At 42.4% G+C, this 21,919-nt stretch overlaps 1 protein-coding gene across 1 annotated transcript in view; it reads left to right on the forward strand.

Moving 5' to 3' along the window:
* The window catches only part of epha10 (EPH receptor A10), a 108,842-nt gene that overhangs the window by 9,823 nt on the left and 77,100 nt on the right, over nucleotides 1-21,919 (forward strand). The window contains exons 2-3 of the mRNA XM_028421538.1: nucleotides 16,750-16,814; nucleotides 18,327-18,999. Coding sequence (XP_028277339.1) covers nucleotides 16,750-16,814; nucleotides 18,327-18,999 — 738 coding nt within the window. The remainder of the gene's footprint in view (nucleotides 1-16,749; nucleotides 16,815-18,326; nucleotides 19,000-21,919) is intronic.

Here is a 21,919-nt window from a genome sequence, read left to right on the forward strand (position 1 = left end):
CTAACTCTTTCATCTGGCATTATTGTAGCAAAACATGGATTCTCATGCAGGGCTTTCAAAAATCTAAAACTAAATCTACGCACACCGTTAACACACACACAGCTCCCCACATTTCAGGCTTGTAGAGTAAACACGACATGCAATAATAAGACATAGAATTGTTTCATATCCAGTGCTGAATAGCTTTTCATTTCGCTGCATGTTAATCTCTGGAATTATTACACGGTTCTCGGCGTGCTTCCCTGGTGGTCCAGCCTGTAGCTGTAAGGTAGCCATGGTTATTACTGCTTTGCTGCAGTAAGGACAGGAGTGTATGGGGACATATGCGGGTCTGCATGCGTGTGCTTTAGCAAGAATTGGTTTATGTTCTATAATTGGTTTGCCCTCACATTTAATACACTTGCTGTGTGTGGTTATTGTGTCTTATGTGTGTCTGTGTGTTTGTGCATTGGGCTCACCTTCCGTGGATGAATTGATTTTAATGGGGATACTAAAGGTTACTCTGAGGGTGATAGTGATTTAGGCAATTACTCCCGTGTTTTGTTGTGTGATTGGATGGGGGTCTTGTTTGCATACTTGCTGTTTAGTCTGACAGAATCACTGGAATTTGCATTTTAATGCTTTTGTTTTGTGGAGGTGCATTTTCTAGAATAGCTTCTTTTTTCCGTATCTTTTCAGAGGGGAGTATATGTGTTTTTTTTAACATGGCTTCTAACGTTCGACGTTTGACTCAGGCTGCACCACAACAGACCAGAGTTAATTAACAAACTAGCTGCCAGGATGACTAAGAGGACTTTTACTCCAGCAGCAGGCTCAAGAGCAGTCGTGCACAGGAAAGGTACACAGTACGTATAAGGTGTCTCCGAAGTCTACAGCATAACATACATTTGACATCTGATGAAGGTTAGGTAGTATAATATGGGGCTAAAACAGTGACAGTACAGTTTGATACTGTTCAATAACATGGGAATTGAAAACAAAAAATGAGATTAGAATAAAAGTAATCCCTAAAATGACCTCCGTTGTCTTCCAACCTTCCTCTTCTTTGTTGCGTTTTTTTTTTTTTTTTTTTTGTCCTGTCATTCTTTCTCACCAAGTCTGCTCTGGGACTAAAAAGTAGCCAAGAGCTCAGAAAATGCCCAGCAGCACACAGCCAAAGTTAATAGTGAATACATTAGCATGTCCTTGTAAAGTGACACTTTTCTTGCTCTCCTATATTCTGAAAGTCTGTGCAGCTTGGTGCCACATGTGACAGATATGACTTGCCGCCTCAACAATCATTCAATTTTTCCCCCCTCTTTCTTCATACATATACACACACACACAGCAAGATTGCAGAGGGAAAGCTTGCTTTTAGCCAACCACCCCCTGAGAATGGAGGCTGATGAAAAATTCAGCTCAGTTAGTCAAAGAGTGGCCTGAAGGCAGTTTGGTTTAGGTCCTTTCTTTAGTCTCACTGCTGCCGTCTGTCATTTTGTATGTCTGATTGTCACTGTCCCTGCTTATACCCTCTTTTACATTTTTCCTCCCTTCCTCCTCTGTGCGCCTCCTTTTCCTGCACACACCTTTACTGGTAAATGGAAAATAGCTAAGAGATCCTGCCACAGTGGAACCATTGGTCACTGGGCAGCACTTTACCATCAACATTTACCCTCCGCTTGGCTTCAAGTGCAAACCGTCTGCTCAGTGAGACCACGTGACCTCAGTAGTTGAATATGTCGGGAACCCGTGACTTGGAAAGGGTTAGGGTACATATGGTGCAGCAGTGGCTTTGTAACAGTTAAGGGGCAGAACCAGGCTCTGTCAGCCGTCAGATACTTTGTATACATAAAAGCTGTTTTTATGCCAGTTTTTAAAATGGCTCATAATTAAAACTTTTTGACGGGTAGAGCAGAAATGAGAGGACGTTTCTGTCACACATTGTGAAACAGAAATAAATAACCCTGTATTATTACTTGTATGTTTTTGACTTCTTTATCAGAGCCTGTTCATGGTGATTTGTTAATGGAGGTGGAGTAGTAGTCTTGAGGGTTGTGGTGTTTCTATCATTCAATTGTTTTCTTTAATATTTATATCACGTGAACATTACTACCATTACTAGACACTGTGTGCTGGAGAAGCTACACAATCTGGGCTTGCTGCAGGGCCCAGGCATCCAGCAGGGAGCATCACCTGATGCCACAAAAGGATGTCATAGTGTGCAAAGCAGAATGTGCTAAATCTATAAGCTACACCACACCAGTGTTGCTTCAGCTACATTTCTGTCCTGGGCTTGCATGTCAGCTATTCTGTTAATAATTAATGTTAATTTTTCAAATGTTTTTTAACTGAGCAATCTTACAAACTGTACTTTCTTATATGTCTGTTGAAACTCTTGACAAGGACAGAAGCAACGGCAGCAACGATGACGATTGAAATTCAGCTCGGAGATGACGGAACTGAATATAATCTGTTTATACAACCTCACCTCCAGTCTCCCTGCTGTCCCCTCTCATTTGAAACTTGACAAACAAAAACACACACATTTGTGTGTAGAACACACACTAACACACACATACTCGTGCACACCGCTACACTTTATGAAAGAGACAGAGGTCCCTTCGCTTATCGTGTGGGTGAAATCTGGAAAAATGGAATTGTTGCATTTGCATTTTAATTTGCCCTCAATCAGGCATTGTGTTTGGTGTTGCGACGAAATTGCTTGGTGTTTGCTTCTCGTCCCTATTTATAGGGGTTCCATGAAAGACGGGACCTAAATTCAAATCTGCCTGCTATCACAGCGTATGGAGATGAGGACTCCTCTCCTGCTTTTTTTTCATTTTTGTCTTCTGCCACTCATTCTATCTGCCTTCATTTTTTTCATCATTCTACTTCAGTTCTTTATTAGTTCTCCTTACTTCCACCACACACCATTTTTTTTCTGACTTTCATCACACTCCCAACCTCCCCCCCCCCCAATCTCTCATTGCCAGAAGAGTGAATGCACAGATTTCATTAGCGATGCCATGTGCCACGCTACTCAGCTCTGAAGGGCTCCAGCAGTCATGGAATCGTGACCCTGCTCTGCCCTCATCATCTCAACCCTCTGTCATCCCATCTCTCTTTCCCCCCTCCGACCCACCCCTCTGTCCCCCCCTTTGATATCTTCCGCCCTCCCTGCATTCGTTCTTTCCGCTCTAGCCATCTATAACATGGCCATAAGCTGTCTGTGGCAGATGAAGAACCTTTCACACGACCAACTGCTCCCTGAGGTCCAGTGCACTGAAGTTTAACCCAATGGTGACTGCGAGAAACTCAGTAAATGGTGTGTGCAGGAAATGGTGACACACATTAGTAATCAGATTTCAGAGTTTGATTAAAACTAACTTTAGCTTCATGCATACAGAAGTCTTTAGGTTTTCCTCCCATATGTGTGTGTAAGGGCGCTTCAGTCCATCATCCAGGATATGCTGTTGCTGTTTTGCTGGTACGCTGTTACTTTTAATATATATAATATATGTAGGATTTACAAAATGCCTCAAGGCTTTGAGGTTGTAAAATGAGATGTACATACATTTGATCAAACCCCCTTACATGTCGCGGCAGGCGTCCTGATTGGTTCCTCAGTTGATTCACCCCCTCAGGTCGATAGGTCTGACACCCCCGGTGGGATGTGACCTTTGAGCTCTGAACCGGCCGTTGTGATTGTTCGATACAAGGTGTCGAGGAGGGCTTTAGAGGTCAAGATAGATGACCTTTCCCTTTTAACCCCCAAAGGGCAGAAAGTCAACTTCAGGTTGTTAGGCTATTGGTGTGGAGGAGGAGCATGCATGTCTCTGTAGAGTAATTTGTGGTGTAGAACAGTTTGTGTGCTTAAAATGTAGAGGTTACAGGCCTGTGAGCTTTACATGATTGTAGCAAAATCTTGATGATGTTTAAGAAGTTTTGTCTAATCAGGGCAAATGTAGGCTTGTGCAGTCCTGTCAGTTGGTGGGGAATTTATCACCATGGTTTAGGTTTGTGGCAGATAGAAGAAGTTTGCCCCTCCTCATTTGTGAGCTCAGTAGTGTTTCTCTATTAAAGCTTGGTTGAGTTAGCTTAATTAGTATAACAAACTAATGATTGAAATCATATTAAGTTACATTTATTATTTTGTAAGTACAAAATAAAGTGGCATTTACGTGACGCTGTTACTTTTAATATATCTATAATACTGTAACATATTTTTAACAGGCTAACTTCCCTGCTCAATTAGCCAGAGCTAATTAAAGCAATGTTGCATATGAGGTGTTATTGTAAACGTGTACGTTTATTCTTAGTATGATTAGTGGGAGCTGAGTTGTCATATTGACGAACTATAATTACCCGAGCCCCCATCTGCAGATTTGATCACATCAACATGGTGCATTCCTTGCCATGTTATTAGCTTGATCATTGCACATATTAATGCATGTGTGAATGAACATGTGAAGGGATACGCACTCAACGCACAGCTGCCATTTGAGTTAAGCACGTGCGTCCGCACACACCACAGGTTCATTATATTAAAGTGGCCTCAATTAGTTTATTAGCAGCCATAAATTAGATTGTCACTGCACCTGTTTAACTGATGGTTTGTTGTCACAACCAGCAGAACACTTAGCCTTAGCCGATGAAACAAATGACCTGATGATACAGGGGCCTCAGCAGCTGCATATTTTTTTGTTGTTTGGTTAGATAAGAAGGGGATAATAAGGGGAGGAGTTATACAGCCTGATGGCCACTGGCAGGAAGGACCTCCTGTGGCGTTCTGTGCTGCTCCTCGGTAGTCTCAGTCTACCACTGAATGTGCTCCTGTAGGACAGCAGTGTGTCTGTCATACAGGAGGTGAGACGTGTTGTTACGAATACTGAGGAGTTTCCTCAGTATCCTCCTCTCCGTCACCTCCACCACAGACTCCAGCTCCACTCCCAGTACCGAGCCAGCCTTCCTAATGAGCTTGTTGAGTCTGTTGGTGTCGGCCGTCTTCATCCTGCTGCCCCAGCACACTACAGCGTAGAAGATGACGCTGGAGACCACCGAGTGAAACATCTGCAGCATGGTCTGGCAGACATTGAAGGACCTAAGTCTCCTTAGGAGATATAAGGTTATACGGCTTTACAGATTTTTATGTCCATTGTCAACAAGCTTCTCCTCCTCCTGCCTTTTTCTTAGCTATGTTCCCTGTTGAAGAGCACAGAAACAGGTTGCAAAGCATTCTGGATGTTGTAGGACCCTTTTTTTGGTCACACGCCACCCATGTTCAAGTAATTGGTCCTTTCCAGTATATAAATGACTACATTTTATGAATGCGCTTTCCACTGGTGAACTTTCTCTCGCATCAGTGTGCAAGGTTATGTTTTATGCATTGTAGCCCATGAATGGAGGGAAGGAGGGGTAAGACATGTGGGAGATTCCCTGGACAGTTGTCTATGTAGCATTGCATAAGTGACAGAAATATTAAACTAGGCGTTTTGGTCAATCAGCTGTGCTGCTGAAGCATTTTAGCACATCCAACTGTGACTCTGACTGACAAAAAAATGATGATTTAAAATGGCAAGCTGAGAAAAGACATCCCCGTTTCCTGTGGTGCTGTCTCACCACTGTCCTTCCAGTTGAACCAGCGGCTGCCTCAGGCATTATCACCCAGGGAAGCATAGTAGCAGTGGTCCTGTTGTTAGCAGTTAGAGGGAAAACAAGTAATTAGCCCTGATAATTAAATCCTGCAGTCAGCCTGTCAGCCCATGCTGTAGAGCCAGCCTTGCTTTTCTGCCCATTTGCATAAACAGTAAAATTGGTGCGTAAAAAAATGAGGAATTAGCAGATTAATGCTGTTCTATTATCTGCCCGGCGATAAGTAAATAAACAATTGGCTGTGGAGAAATGAAATGGGATAATGCTTGGTGGGTGGATGAAGAGGGGGAAGACGGGGTTGTGGCGCTTAGAGCCATTGGTACAAATGAGGAGCTCAAGCTGTCTGTGTCCTCTCACCGGACTGGACAGATTTGTGAGTATGTGACTAAACTGCGTTTGTGTTAAGTCGGACATATTTAAAATGAACCCAATATTTTTTGTCAGTTGGGTTCTTGTTTACCCGAGGGAGGAGTCATCAGTAAAGGAAGTGCTCTTTGTCTCTCATTAGAGGAGCACTTTGATTTCATTAATTACTGATCTGCTGCTGCTGCTGCTGCTGCTGTGGCTTGCCTCAATCCGCCTTTCTAACCGCTCGCTGATACACATTATTTATTTATAGGCTTGGCTTGATAATTAATAATCACAATTTTCCATGGAGTTTTTTTTTCCCCCTTTATGTATGTGTGTGTTCATTTGTGTGCTTAACAGAAGCGGATCACTTGCTGGGCTGACTTTTGCTGTTTCTACAGTTACTTTTTCAGCTCTGTGTTCTGTATCCCTGGACTTCTTTTCTCTGTTGGTGTCTTCTTATCAGAGTTCCTACTCATGTGGAGCAGCGGGCTGGATTCTGTTGATGAGCTCCCATCTGATAGGAATCTAATATCGCCAGCTGCACAACTAGATCATTACAGGGTCATCTTGAATGAGCACAGTGTCGGTGTTCTGAGTCTTGGGTACATCTATAAAGGATAAAAAACCATTCACAGGCACAATGTACATTCATAGACGTCTCCTCACACTCAGCCTGTAACAAGTGAGTCACTTTAAATGTGAGTATTTCACTTTGAAAGTTCACTTGCTGCTAAGCAACTAGCTGTGGCCTGTCTTACCTTGTCCCTTACAAGCTGGTTTTATGTTCCTCTTCATCACCTCAAACCGGATCTGGCTCAACCTGCAGGAAGAACCATATAATGTGGTTAGCATTAGCCTAATTTTCAAAATAAAATGCAAACATTTTGCACATTTATCCGGAAATTAAATCGTACGGAGGGTTGTGAGCCAATTCACGGAATGATTTAACCATGAAATCGTCATGCAGTTGGAGCATGATGACATCTACTGGTTTCTGTTGTTCACAACTTTGTGGCCTTAACCCAGAATTTCAGCAGACTGCTGGAGGTCAGCTCTTGCTGGACAATGTCCAAATCAGTGCACACTAACACAACATTGAATTGTTTTGATTCAATGCGATCCCATTCCTCATTTTTCCATTTGATCTAATCCATGTTCTTTCCGATCCCATTATCCTTCACTACTATCATATTGTATTTTGACAGGGTTGCATCAGAGCGGCGGTTTTTCTGGCCTATTGAGTGCTATGACCGAGCCGTCTTTTCTTTTCCCATTCAACCCTTTTGCTCCTGCCTTGCAGAGCTAGTTATGGGCCCTATTGACTGATTGGCTGTCAGCCTCATCGATCCTCAGGGTCGCACTGCTGGCTATTGACGAATGGCCCTGCAATGCCCGCCCTCCCTGCTTCCATCATCTTCTCCCACCACACTACGCTCTCATGTGTTTTTCTTCTTCTCTCTGTCCACCTTGCTTAATCTATCACTCACCTCTTCTTGTCCTGTTTGGGCCATTCATCTGTCTGTCTACCGATCCTTCATTTCATCTGCGTCTTTTGCTGCTATTGTTCATCGATGCAGCAGATCGATCCGGAGGATAATGGGTGCTGGGCCTGTAGAGAGGCAGGAATCGCTCTAAGGGTCCATGGACTTGGTGTTGAAACAACGCTGATGATAGGAAGAGAAAGGGAGGATGAACAGCGAGAGGGAGGGAGAGAGAATCAGAGTAAGGAGGGTATGCCGTAGGGCTGCTACAAGACACACGAGGTGGCTTTTTGGGAAAAGTCAAGACAGGATAAGACAAGGTGATGTGAAAGAAGCTGCTTATTTTATGTTGTGGCCTCTGAATTATATCAAAGTGGTTTGTATAAAGCTGTGCGAGTGTGTGATGAAAATAAAGACATGAAGACATCACAGCACAGCTGGGTGATATAACATGAGATGTTGTAAGAGCACTGTTGCAAAGCTTAAAGGATTAGTTTACTCAAATCACATTGCAACGTCATTATTCTTCCTTATCCCTGGTGATAAAGCACTGAATAGCAGTTGTTTTATCTAGTGAGATTCGGACACATTAAAAAGATATATGACAACTTTGAAAATGACGGGGTAATCCACAGCTGCATAGTCAGCACAGCATACATTTTATTGGAACCATGCAGGTATTACCTCATTAAGGCTGCTTTACCCTGGACAATCAAACTCACTTAGATCCACACATAACATGGATTTTATCCTGGAAGATAATTAATGGGTTCAGGCATTCACTTAGTCAGTATACGCGAATTATTTGAGCTTTGCTTATTGTTAGGAAATACTTCACATCCTTATGTGCATGTTTTTCCTGTGGTCAGAAACATACCATCATCCTCCAAATACAGCTTACATGTCAAGTTAAGTGGGCTTAAAGATGAGGCTGTCACCTCGTTCTTGAATGTAGAATAATCCACTCTTATACACCAGACGGCTAATGCATGTATTAACCCAGTTTAGCTTGAAAGTAGTGAGTAGATAATAAACACAAACAGGAAAAAGTTCTGAATAAAGTGGGATCAACAGGACTGAGGACTCAGGGAGCTGGTGAAATGTCTTCAGAAAACTATGCAATCAATCCAGTTGCCTCAATTTTAAACTCTTGAATATAAACATGAACTGGATGAATGAGAGTCTTTATACTTATATGAAACATAAGTGATTCTGTGGAAATAGCTTTACAAAGCTTAGCCTCTTTTTTTTAAAAAAAAAAGGTGAATTTACATAAAGATGGTTTGGAGATCTAGTTATCTGTAAAACAATGTTTTTGTTGTGGCTGCGCTCCAGTGACCGTGTGGTGTGTTTGTGTTTACCTCAGCACAGCACGCTGTTTGCTTTGTAATACACTATGGGAAGAAGGAGAAGGAGAATTAACACCGTTATGGCTTTGGAAATGTATGTGTTTCCATGGAGAATTACTGGGACGACGTTTAATATGAAGTATGCATCAAATTATTGAGGGCGCACAGACTGTTTTCTGTGTGTTATTGTGTGCATGTTGACCCCGCTGTGTACATCAACACTGCTGCAGGTACTTCTCCTTCTTTCAGTTGTCATTGAATAAAAGAGTGCAGAACTAAGCAGAGGAGGGAGGGAGGGAGAAGAATGAAAGAGATGAGGAGAGGTGAATGTAGAAGAAGACGACCTAATTTAATCTAAAGTGGTTCTCAAATTGAACCAGAGGGAAAACAAAGTCAGCACAAAACCTTGGAGCTCCTCTTCACTTATGTAACGGCTCTGCCCTCCCGTCTCCTCCGCCCTCACTTATGAATAAGAGAGAGGGAGGAATGAAGGGAGCAAGAGAGGGTGAACGGAAGGAGACCAGGGCAAAGGGAATGAAATAATAAAAAAAAAAAAGGCGGAGGGGATGGATGGTAGAGGATTGTGGAAAACTGAGGTAATTGGAAAACAGAAGAAAGGTGAAGGGGCAGTGAGGTGTTGAGGACGAAACAGACGGGCATGTTGTAACGGACAAACATGACAGGAGACGATGACAGACAAAACTTTTTCTTCTCTTTGTCACGCACACTTCTGTCTCCTCTCCTCGTCTTTGCCTGCGTCACCATGTTTTCTCTCGCTCTCTATTGCACTGACATCAAACTGTAGGGCCCCGGCAGGCCCTCTTCAAGATACAGTGGCCTGAATGAGTGTCGAGTTAAATAATGCAGTCTGCTGGCTGGACTGAGGAGAGACTCGGGGAGAAGATGGAGGACGTAGTGGCACAGTGCAAAGATACACACTTCTATTATTTAAAAGTCCTCTGAAAGGCTTGCCAGCAAGGCATTCCCAGAATTAAAACTTGTGTGTGTGTGTGTAAACACTCAGTGCTCATACACATTCAGAGATCCGATAAATCCTGGCATTCAGTGTTTGCAGCCTGATCATGCGTGATTGATGCAGGTGCACTTTTGCACGCTCATTCAGCTTAAATTAACCTGTCCAAGTGCAAACATGAGAGCGTTTGTGTCTGCAGACATGAATGCCATGCATGCCACTTTTCCTGTGCGCCCCGTGTTTTTGTGACATTTAAAGCGGTCCTCTGCGCTTCAAAAAGGTTAACGCTTGAGTTTGTCACTGCGACGAGGGAATATAATTACACGTTTCTGTGTGTGAGCGTCATTGCATAAGAAACTGGTGCGTGAAGTTTGCTTCTTTTTTAACATTTGCACAACTACTACACACATACAGCCATCCCTCTACACATACAAACCCCACTTCAGGTTTGACTGTGTAATTACCTTCTGCTTCTGTAATGATCTGATGATGAAGATGCAGTGAAACTGCGCTCTGCCTCGGTCACACGTGGCTGTAAACTCTCATGTTATGCAAGCACATTAAACACTGCCTCACTGAGCATCACGCATATGCTTAGGATAGGATTGCCTGAATGTTACTGTGTTGGTATTAGCTATAGGCCTACTGTTTATGTCTAAAATGCATACCACATCTGGTTGCAGTTTAAATAAATGTGAAAACTGCTCAGCTGTACCAGTGAGGTCCCTTTGGAGCTCTATACTGCTGGTGCAACTCCTGATGCTGTTCATATCGTTATGTAAAGGGTTAATTTGTGTCAAGTGGAATACCGTTCATTCTAATGAGGCAAACATCAGAGTGAACTGCCAGTTCACTTCAGCCTGTAGAAACCGATGACCGATGTTGCACTCATGAGACCCAGCCTGTTTCCCCAGGCCATGAACCCAGAAGCAGCTGCTGAGTCACTCGGGCATGTGGACCCCACTCTCTCATCTCTCTCATCCTCTCACTTTTGGTTTTTCAACTTTCTATATCTGTGAGAGTTGCTCTCACCTCTCTCGCCTGGTCGATTCCTGTTTTTTTTTTTTTATTTTGAGGACTTCGCTTTTAGTGCTGTGACTGTTCCTGAAGTGATTCCTACACGTACCTCTTCGCTTGCCGCTCTGTCCATCCCTTAAATAGTTCTCTTTGCATGGTCCACTTGTTCCTTTAAATGGCTTATCCCTTTTGCTAAAAACCGTGGTTAAAGTGGATTGCCTGAAGCTGAGCCAACAGGCACAGGAGAAAGAAAGCAGCTTTGGATTGCTGTGTGTCCTACAATGTAACCTGATACGTTCATTCATGTGAGCTTCTGGCAGCGCTGGATCTCTTCATCTTTTACAGAACCTTCAGTCAGGTCGTTTACTGTGTGCACCTGCATGGTCTGTACCTTAGAGCTGCTTTGTTGTAAGAATAAGACCTGACAGCTCTCTCCCTGCCCTCTAGACAAATAATTACAACCTTTTACCAGACCCTACAAATGAGAGTTTCCTTGGCCTCAGGTCTCTCCGTCTCTCTTTTTATGTAGCATTTTCTTTTTCTTTGACTTTCAGTCTATGAGAATGTTTCTTTCTTTTTTCCTGATGTTTCTATCGTTCTCATTTCTTACCCTCTTGTCTGTCTGGGATAAAGAAGCAGGTGAATCTATTGTATGAGCCGCAGAGCTTCAGAACATATTGTAATAACAATGCTTGGCTGGAGTGTATTTTTTCGGCAGGAGCAGGCATAACTTTAATAGGATCTTTTTCCTTCTATGCTTGACTGAAACCTTCTATTACCATGTTGTTTTTTACAGTCACTCCTCACTCTTTGCCTCTTCCTTCCTTTCTTTTTTTCCCCCTCTGCTTTCGCTCTTTCTGACTCGCTCAATGACTCTTTTCTTTCATTCCCTCAAGCTCTCTCTCTCTCTCTCTCACACACACACACACACACACACGTCATTCCTCCTGAAGCTATTTGTCTAAACAGGTGGTCATTCAGATTCAAGTCTGGCACTGCAGAAGAGGTAGGAAGAAGGAAAAGCTGAGAATTATCGTGGGATGAGAATGAGGAAGATAAGGTGGGAGAGCTTGAAAGTAATTGAAAAGAGAATAGGGAGGGAGACATGGATTTTATGTACCGTATGATGTTTTGTAAAAATGTATTTCACGCTGTTGGTGCTGGAACCCTGCTGTCTTTCCTTCATTACTGCAGACCTGAATCTTTCACAGAAAATTTCTAACAAAAAAAGAGACTATAGACTGTATGTCACACATGTCCCCACACCTATCTTCCCTCATTTAAGTATGCATGGATTTCAGGGATTTACCTTACTGAATTGAAGCCGTGAGAGGATTAACAACACACACAAAACATGATACCTCCTCTGTTATAGCTGGCTTAACAAGACCGTACAAATTTTTCCACCATGCACCCTTTATTTTGCAAGTCAACAGTGTAGAGAGAGAGTGGCACAGAAAGAGGCGCTGACATTTAACAAAGGTCTCCTGTGCACCATGTTTAACCCTTAGGTCACCTAATGCTTCACAATCATCTTTTTTGCTTCAGGACAGTGAACAATTAGGCCCATTCAGAAGTTACAATCTTCTTAAAGGGTTAAATATTATGGCATATGTTGAGATGATAGAATTATGAAGGTTTATAAAGTATGTTTATAGTCCTGCTGCAATTAACAATGAAAACAAATGAGTTCATAATTATAATGATCGATAATTATAGTCTTGTACTTAGAGCTCATAATGTAGTTTAAAAGCTACTTTTGGCACATTGTATAGAGATGGGAAACATGCCGTGAACAATAGTAGCATTTAACCATTCACCCCATTGTCATGCATCATGTAGGTAATTGCATGGGCAGCTCCAGAGTGCAGACAGCCCAGTCTCTTTACAGTATGTCACATTACGGAAGTTGAAAGTTTAATGACTCTGTTAAAAGGAGAGCCCAGTTTGAAGTTAATGTGCTCTGCTGTTAGCTCTGCTATTATAGCCCTGTGTGTGTGTGTGTGTGTGTGTGTATTCCCTGACACCATTTGTCTCAGAAGGTGTGTGTTTATACACAGCATTTATCTTTTTATATGCCTGTTTGTGTTTTTATGTGACACATCATATCCCCTATCCATTTATCCTTTTTTATCTGTCCTACAGCAGTATTACTGTATTGTTCCTGTTGAACTATATATTATCCTGCCTCCCGTGTTTTTGAGCAGCAGGGTAGTGAAGCAAACAGGAAGATCATTCTTCATAAGAAGTGCTGCAGTTCAGACGACTCCCATGTTCCCTCCTTGCTCTGTAGTGTCCTCGAGCCAGACTGTAAATCCCTGCAGCCTCCAGGGTGCTTCTGCTTTGATATTTCTGTTTAGTGGGAGAGTGGAGAACCAGTCTCACTCTCTGGGGAGGGAAAGTCTCTCGGGTACATGTGTACATACCTGTACGACTTTATTTTTTACATTTGCTGTATAATTTTAGCCCTATTATCTCTTCCTGTTACTCTCCTCGATTTATACATACCTGTTTGATGCTGCTGTCTTCTTTACCGGGTAAAGTTTTAGAGTTTAGGGGCCGTTTAAGGTTTCGCCTCCTTCCTGTCCCTTGTTGTATAACGTGTGGACAGACGTTACCCCGGTGGATCATTAATAGCCTCCACTCAGTCCTTTCCCTTCAGGCAGGTGGAGCCCCCTGGGCATTCTTAGGGCGCAGGCTGGCTGCAAAGCTACAGTGATATAGGACATCTGAGGTAAACATGTTTTTTAGCATATTTCTATTACCTTCATTGCACTAAACTTATTAACTTTTATTTTTTACTTATTAGTTTGTTCTATTTTCACCTCTTGTGTAAGTGGAAGTCTGCTGTACTCCTAGTTTAGAGTTGCAGAATGAGAACCCTTAACTGTGGATGCCCTTGAAATTGGCCTTCGCGACACTAAAAGGAAAAAAAAATAACCATGTAAGTGCCGGCTAGACACGTGTTTGCCTCTTCTTGAGTGCACATAAAAATCCCCTCTCTTTCTTTTGAATGCTTGAGTGCTGTTGTCCATGTCTTTTCTGCTGCTGTCTCTTCCTTAGTGCATGCTTTTGTATCCGACACATCTCATCCTTGTGTTTCAGCAAGGCTGAACAACTCGATTAATACATCACACAAAACTGAGGAGAGATGAAAGAGTGTGTGAGAACAGAGGGAGGGAAGGTAGAAAGAGACGTTTAGATACACTTTTAATGAAACCACTTACAGCTAAACAAAGGAGAAAACAAATCAGAGTCCCTTTAAATCTCCACCTCCTGCATGCTCACACATCCTCATGCTGTGCACAAAGGCAGCGAGAACAGTATTAACATGTTCAAGTTCAATTCAAAGGATCTATTTCTTTCAATTCTGAGAATTCTTAGAAACCCCGATTACCCAAAATGGAAAGTTGTCAGGTTTAAAGTTTCAAATAAAAATATGAAAACTTCTTTTGTCTTTTCGTGCTCTCCCTCTTCTCTTCTCTAGATATTATAATCAAACCATAAAAGGCCCTTCATGCATCATCGGTTTTATCTATTGGTGATCACAGTCTGCATCATTTTGTGTGTCCTGAATATGGCAGAGGCCAGAAAAACACCAAAGAAAAGCTGGCTTACAGATGCACATTGTCTCTATAATGAAGGGTAATTATTTATGAATCAGCCTTTTGAAAGTATTGTTTAGTAGAGCTAATGTGTCACAGCTATTAAGTGAGAGCCATGAGAAGCAGAGGGGGTTTTGTCCTTTTTTACTAACTTTTCCTCGCTCTCCTTCTTTTGGTGGCCGTTCTTTCACCTGCTTTCCTTTGCTTGATATTTGGTCTGCCTCTCTTTTATCTCTCTCTCTCTCTCTCTCTCTCTCTCTCTCTCTCTCTCTCTCTTCTTCCTGCCCCTGAAGGCCCATTAGTCTAACCAGGCTGTGATTACAGGACTTTTGTATTCAGTGTGTGATCATAGTGCCAACTTCGTCCTCTGAGTCTCTCTCTGACTGACTGACTGACTGCTCACTAAGGCACACTGATCCTTCTGTGTATTACTCGGTGTATTCATTTATTTGCACTTCACATGCTCGTTTCTTTCTCCCGTCTCTCTTCTGCCAACTTCTTTTCGTTTTTTGTCACTCTCCCTTTCATGTTGGCTCTTGTTCTTTCTTCTCTTGACTCTCCTTCACCGATTATTTTCTCTGCCTGCCTTCTGCCTCGGCCTTCCTCTGTGTCTCTCCACCACCCTTGCCCTCTCCCTGTCTAATCTTCTCCAAATGCCTCTGTGTTATCAGCTAACCACAGAACCATGCTTTGGGCACCCAGCGGTGTTAACCCCAAAACAATAAAGTTAAGTGTTTAGTAAAGGATCTCTCATGGTCCAGCAAGGCTTCCTTACACTCCATCGTACGCTCCAGTGTCTCCCAAACAGAACAATAACTCTCGTTCTCATCAGCCTCTAAGGGTTTTGGTGATACAATGTGGGGACACTACAGAGCAGTCTTTTCTTTAAATACATCTCAAATACTGTTTGTGTTGCAAACTTCTAAAAGATGTCTCAGAGATGAGTTTAGCTGCCTGTTTTTTGTTAAAGTTCACAGGTTTATTTTCACTTCCCTTTTGGTTCATCAGCACACATTTGTCCTTGTCAGCGTGTGAGTCAGTGAGATTACAGGTCTTGAGTCACAACATTTTTTTTACAGCATCAGTCAGACTGTGTAGGTTTTCTACTCTCGTCCATGTGCCCTGTTGTTAATGTCGACGAAAGGCCGAATGTTTGTCATGTAGCAGCAGGTATGAGATCAAAGTCATACTTCTTAAGAATGCCGGCATTGCTCATGATGAGGTGAGATGGTAACGTCTCAACTGTTGCCTCCAACTCCAAAATGTGTCCCTCAGGTTATTTTCGAAAGCCCTTACAAGCTCCTGAAGTGGCTGAAAGTCGAAGGAGAAAAAAAATAAAGTAAAAGTCACACAGGAATGAAAGAAACTTTCAAGGATGATAAAATAGCAGTTGGCACAGTGTGTTCTTCAAAGCACTAAAAATGGCTCTGTCTGGTTGTCAAACCTCAGATGTAGGTAGTGGTGGGGGTGGTGGGGGTTCAAGCAGACAAGCTTAAAGCATGGGTAACTTTAATATCAGCAAAATCCTTTCAAAATGACACGATAATGCAGCTCACCATATGTCACTACAGATGTTGATATTGCATTATAGATTAAGATAAATGTGTCGATGGAGGCTTTCATGTACGCACGCTGCATTGAACTGAAACTGAAGCTGTCTCATCCTGACGGCATCAAAGACATCCTGACCTGTGAGCTGTGGCTTTGTGATTTCTGTGGTATAACGTGTGGTTATATAGGTAATCATGGTAATTCTGGTGTAAAATTAGTCCAATCACTCAATCATTCGGTGCTTTGTGTTGAGTTTCACCTCCAGCACATTGTTTCCTGTGTAGCTGTCCGTGGTGCTGAACCCAGACTCTGAGTCACTCTCTGTCCATGGTGCTGAAACAGACTTTCAGGTTGTTTTTGTCTCTGCTACGCCTCTGAAAGCTATCTGAGGGTGTTTTGTCATGAGAGTTCCTGCTTTTTGTGTTTGTTTGTGATCTTCTGTATGTGTGTGTGTGTGTGTGTTTATACTACTAAAGCCAGAGGATGATCGAAAGCTATTTGTCTAGCTTAAGTCCTCAACAGATGGCATTAATGCACTTATGAAGGGATACGTTTGCCCTCAGCAGATTTTGACAAGCCTGCCTTGGTGTTAATGGCTTTCTGTCATTATTCCAAGTGTAACATGTCATTTTGTAGTTGTAAATTGATGATTATTTTTGCTGTTATTTATTTTTTTGTTTTGTATTTGAGGCACATCGTTGGCTTATTTTCACTAAAATAAAGGAGCCTTTAATCTCTATTAAAGTGACCTCTAACCCCATGTTTGCCTGTCTGCCTGTGTTTTCTTGCAGTGGTCCTGCTGAATTCTAAGGAGACTCAGGCAGAGCTGGGTTGGACGTCATTTCCCCCCAATGGAGTAAGTGTGCACATTTTTATTCATTTGTTTGTACATGTGTGTCTTCTTCCCCCATTCTAAGCTGATCGTTATCATTGATTAATTGTCCTGCTAATCTAGGCAAAAGATACTGCAGTGTCCAAACCAGCCACACAGATATGCTGCCACAGATAAATGGACCCGGGCTTGTGTCGATCGATTCGGCTTGTAAAAACCTTTGTGCAAAGTTATGACTGCGAGACAAATGCAGCCTTTTTTTTAGGAATCCCACTGCCACAGTAGTTTGTCACCACTTCCCACCTGGAGGTTGGCCTTTCCCTGCTCATACACCTGAGATGTCTATTACTGTATATAAATAGCCTGTGTAGGGAATTGTGCATGTGTGAACAGATACATCAGTATTGTTTAGTGTAGGGTTTGTTGAATCTCTGTCAGGCACGACACGGACCACATATAGAGCTTTATCCAAGATGAATGGATATACCATCATATATAATCCACTTTCACTGTCTGGTTTGGTTTGTGTATGCATCCAAGAAATAGAGCCGCTCATTGTTGCTGTTTACTTCAGTCAGGCAGTAATGACGTGAAGTTTATCTATTTGACAAATTATACGTGTGGGTATTTTTCTGAAATACAAACTCTGCCTCTATTGTAAATACTTGGAGAAAAATTACTGTAGAATTAAAAATATTTTTTCTGCTTTCCTTCCTTGACATCCTCCTCCAGCAGCTTGAAATCACAGCAGCAGAGAAATGGTACATTTCATGTATTAATAATGACTTAAAGAGGATCTAAGATGGTCTAACCCAGTTTAATCTGTAAAATGCTAATGAAGCTAATCAGCTTTCACATAGTCACTAGCTGTTAAATTTATGACACACCTTTATGACCTGTGGCAGCACAGCAAGCCACATTTGCTGTATTTTTTTTTAACACGATAAATTTTACAGTGAAAGACGGAAATTAAACACACATAAATGGTTAGAAGACCCTCCACCGCCAGCCTGTCTGGAAAGAAGCAAGAAAGCAGTCGTTCAGTCTTTTTAATTAGTTGTTTTGCTTTTAACAATTTTCCAGCAGATGGATGGAAAATTTCAGTATTCTGATGCTGCCGCTGATTAAGATTAAGGAATTTCAGGCTAAGCTGAAGATACATTTAAACAATGATCCTAATCCTAAAGTCCTCGCAGCATAAAGACCTGCTTCCCTTAGCCATTTGTTTAAGTGACTAATGTCTGGCCCATAGTATTAGACCCACTGCTGACTGAAGTGATGACTCAGTATATTGTCATTGTTTTTGTGCCATTTTTAAAGGGACTGCCAGTTATTTTTCACCCACACATCCACTCAGATTATGTTATTAGACTGTTGAGTTACTGAGTAACCTGAACTGACTCCACTCTGGTTTTGTTGTTAAACTTTCTGTTTTCCACTTGGCCTCATCACATTATCTTCCCATCGTCCACCACTTCTTATTCCACTCCACACTTAATGTTTGTTGTCCCCCTCTCTTGCTCTTTGCCTCTACAGTGGGAGGAGATCAGTGGTGTCGATGAGAAGTACAAGCCTATCCGGACGTACCAGGTATGCAATGTGATGGAGCCCACGCAGCAGAACAACTGGCTGCAGACTGGCTGGGTGGCACGCCGAGGTGGCCAGCGTATCTTTGTGGAGCTGCAGTTCACCCTGCGTGACTGCAACAGCATCCCCGGCGTGGCAGGCACCTGCAAGGAGACCTTCAACCTCCTTTACGTTGAGTCCGACAGGGACCTTGGTGGTGTGACCCGGGAAGACCGCTACACTAAGATCGACACCATCGCTGCTGATGAGAGCTTCACGCAGGGCGACCTTGGTGAGAGGAAGATGAAGTTGAACACGGAGGTGCGTGAGATCGGCCACCTCAACCGTAAAGGCTTCCACCTGGCATTCCAGGACGTCGGCGCCTGCGTGGCCCTGGTGGCTGTGCGAGTTTACTACAAGCGCTGCCTTGCAACCGTCCAGAACCTGGCAGTGTTCCCCGACACGGTGGCTGAGGCGGCGTTCGCCACTCTAGTGGAGGTGCGCGGTACCTGCGTCAACAACTCTGAGGTTGACACTGACAGCCCTCCCAGGATGCATTGCAGCGCTGAGGGCGAGTGGCTGGTGCCCATTGGAAAGTGCAGCTGCAGCGCCGGATATGAGGAGGGACACAGCAGCTGTGAAGGTAGGAAATGGTTAAACACACTGTGAGATGTGAGATGTGGATCAGTGAGGGGCTGTGTCAGGAAAGGAAGAAGGATGAGGGAGGAGGTGGAGGACGAAATGAGTGAGTGCTGTTGATGGAATTGTGAAAATATCTAGTATGAGTAAGTATGATTCAGCTGCAACTAGATCCACTGTCCCATTTTACTATCTGACATGAAAGTAGGCAAAATAAGACATAACTGCACTAAAGGTTTGTGTGCTATGCTTATAGTGGAGTTCAGGCTTTAGAAATTGTTTCTACAACTTTTTCATCATTTTTCAACAGTTTTCTATACATGTATGGAGACTTTGATTTGGAAAGTTCCTTTTTAAGGAAGTATTACTACTATGATGGACGAAGATGAGGGAACAAGTCAGAAGTGATGAGTAAAGCAGGAAATAGAGAGAATAGAAAATACATTTAAATGAAGCGAAAGAAAATGGAATGCCAGGTTGACCTGTATTAACACAGAGATGGTGAAAATATGTTACTGTAGGAGTGAAGAGGATGTTAGCAAGGACACAAAGAGGAATGAACAGTGCTGAAACAAAGAGAACAGTTGTGACTGCTCTTGTTTTCGATACAGTACAGGCTTTCTATCACAGTTTCAGTCCTGCGTTTGTCAATAGTAAAGACGTTGATTTATTGCTGGTGTTACATTTTTACTTACGTATGTCCACAAGTTGTCACACAAATCGATGTGTAGGTGAAGGTGCGGTATGTGAACCGTAAGTCTGAAGAGTGTGAACACGATGTCCTATGGAGTCAAACAACACAAATGTCATGGCAGCACACAAAGACGCCTACACAAAGCATTGTCATACGAAATGCAGTGGGCGTCGTGAGGGCGTCGCACACTGACGTAAACAGATATGTACAGTATTAGACTGTTTTGTCACGATTGCTCATACAACAGCAGCAGTTCAATCGACTGACTGTTGCTGCTAGTTTTCACACTCCAGCTTGCATTATTGTGCAATGCAGCGTGGGTGCCGGAGTCACTGGACAGCAGACTGTGTGTACTGTAATGAGAAAGTAATTTAGAAGGACTGCTGAGATCTGATCTGTGTATTTAAAATGAACTACATCTTCTTCTGTGTTGTACCAGTGAATTGTAAGGCTAATCCAGCAATGAGAATCGTTCCTGCTGAGCTTCTTGTCGATACTGTAATTCTCTGTTTTGGCTTGTCTTTACTTTTCTGTTGTTCTCTTGAAATGTGTGGATTATTAGAGGTGTAGGAGTAAATGTAAAAACTCAAAAGGTTTCATGCAAATTCATTTATGGTAAATGGCAAAACAAGGCGAAGCGTGGGTGGAGGTGAGGAACGCGTGCTCTGTACCTGTAATTTTAAAATGCAACCTAATATAATTAAAATTAATGAGTTATATAAAAAGTTTGTTATTAAATAGTAACTTATCATTGTTTTTTTAGACCAGGCTGTAAACAGTTCTGCTGTAAAATTGGGCATTTCAAATGACTCGCTCTTGGAGCCAGCCCCTAGAGGTTGTAGCATGAACTACAGTTTTTAACACATGCCTCAGCCGGAGGTTGCCACTTGTGTGTATTCCATTTACACACTTTAGTTAAGCTCTTGTTCAAAAACTGTGTGTGTGTGTTAGGGACATGCTATAGACATCATAATCACTCATCAGTGTTTATCAGTGCTGTAGAAAATTACTTACTACTGCAAGACTTGCAACCAACCAGCATTTGATCAGTTTGAGGGGTTCAGTGGTATTTTTCAGTTTTCTGCTGAATATCCTTCAGTGTTGCTGCTCATTTTGTGTTTGAGCACATTGAATCCAAGAGAGGAGAAGAATACTGTCCTTGTTTCAGTATCAGTGAATGCGCTGCAGGCTGTATAAGTCAATGACAATTAAAATCTGCCGATAATTTGTCTAATACCTTATATACAGTAATGATACCATGGATCTAACTAACCACAGAGTAACAGCTGCTCTGGTGTTGTTAGAAGAGATCAAATGGCGTGACACATTTATTTAAATACAACTGCACTTGTTTCTTGCTGGTTTTAATTTTAATAAAGCGTTAGATGTGGGATATGTATGAAAAACAAACATACAAAGAACAAAAGGACGAAAGTGCACCGTTTTATAAGGAGCTGTTAAATATTTAAAGAAAGAGGCAAATGTGCTGCATCTCCAGTTGTTTTTCTAAAGAACACATTCAGCTGTTTAGAAAAATGCTAAACGTTGATCATAAGTCACGCTGAACTTTGGCTGCATTGCAGAATTTCTGGTCCGACAGCAACTGTTTGACAGTTTGAGATAAGAACTGTTCAATGATATTGGCAGGTGGGTCTGCGTGCTAACAATGTATGTGCTGCCTGACCTGTTTTTTTTTTTTTTTTTGTAATTACCAACAATGCTTTTTCGACAATAAAAGCTCAGCCAAGGACATTAAACCCTGACGAATAGACAAACCAGCAGATGTGCTAAGAAGAAGAAACACTGAGATGAAGAGAGAAAGAAGACAGAAAATGTAACATTTTAAAAAAAAAAGAAAAAAAGGAGTAAAAAGAGAGAATAAGACAGGCTGGGCGTGTTGCCAAAAGAGCAAAGGGACAAGGATGCCGTAGCCTGCAGAGGCAGAGAGAGATGTCACACTGCTCCGTTCGGTGCTCAACCTTACCCGAGTGCAGTTTAGCAACTAAGAGTGTGGTCTACTAGGTGACAGAATGTCATTATCTATGAGAGTGGTCTACAGCCACACACATTCACACTGTATCCACACACATGCACACACACACACACACACACACACCCACACACACACACACACACACACACACACACACACACACACACACACACACACACACACTGCCCCTGTAGGGCCTTGTTTCTCACTTCTCCTCCTGTAATGCTATGAATATGC

The sequence above is a fragment of the Parambassis ranga genome, chromosome 2 (assembly GCF_900634625.1).
Source record: "Parambassis ranga chromosome 2, fParRan2.1, whole genome shotgun sequence".
In the NCBI taxonomy this organism is placed as follows: Eukaryota; Metazoa; Chordata; class Actinopteri; family Ambassidae; genus Parambassis; species Parambassis ranga.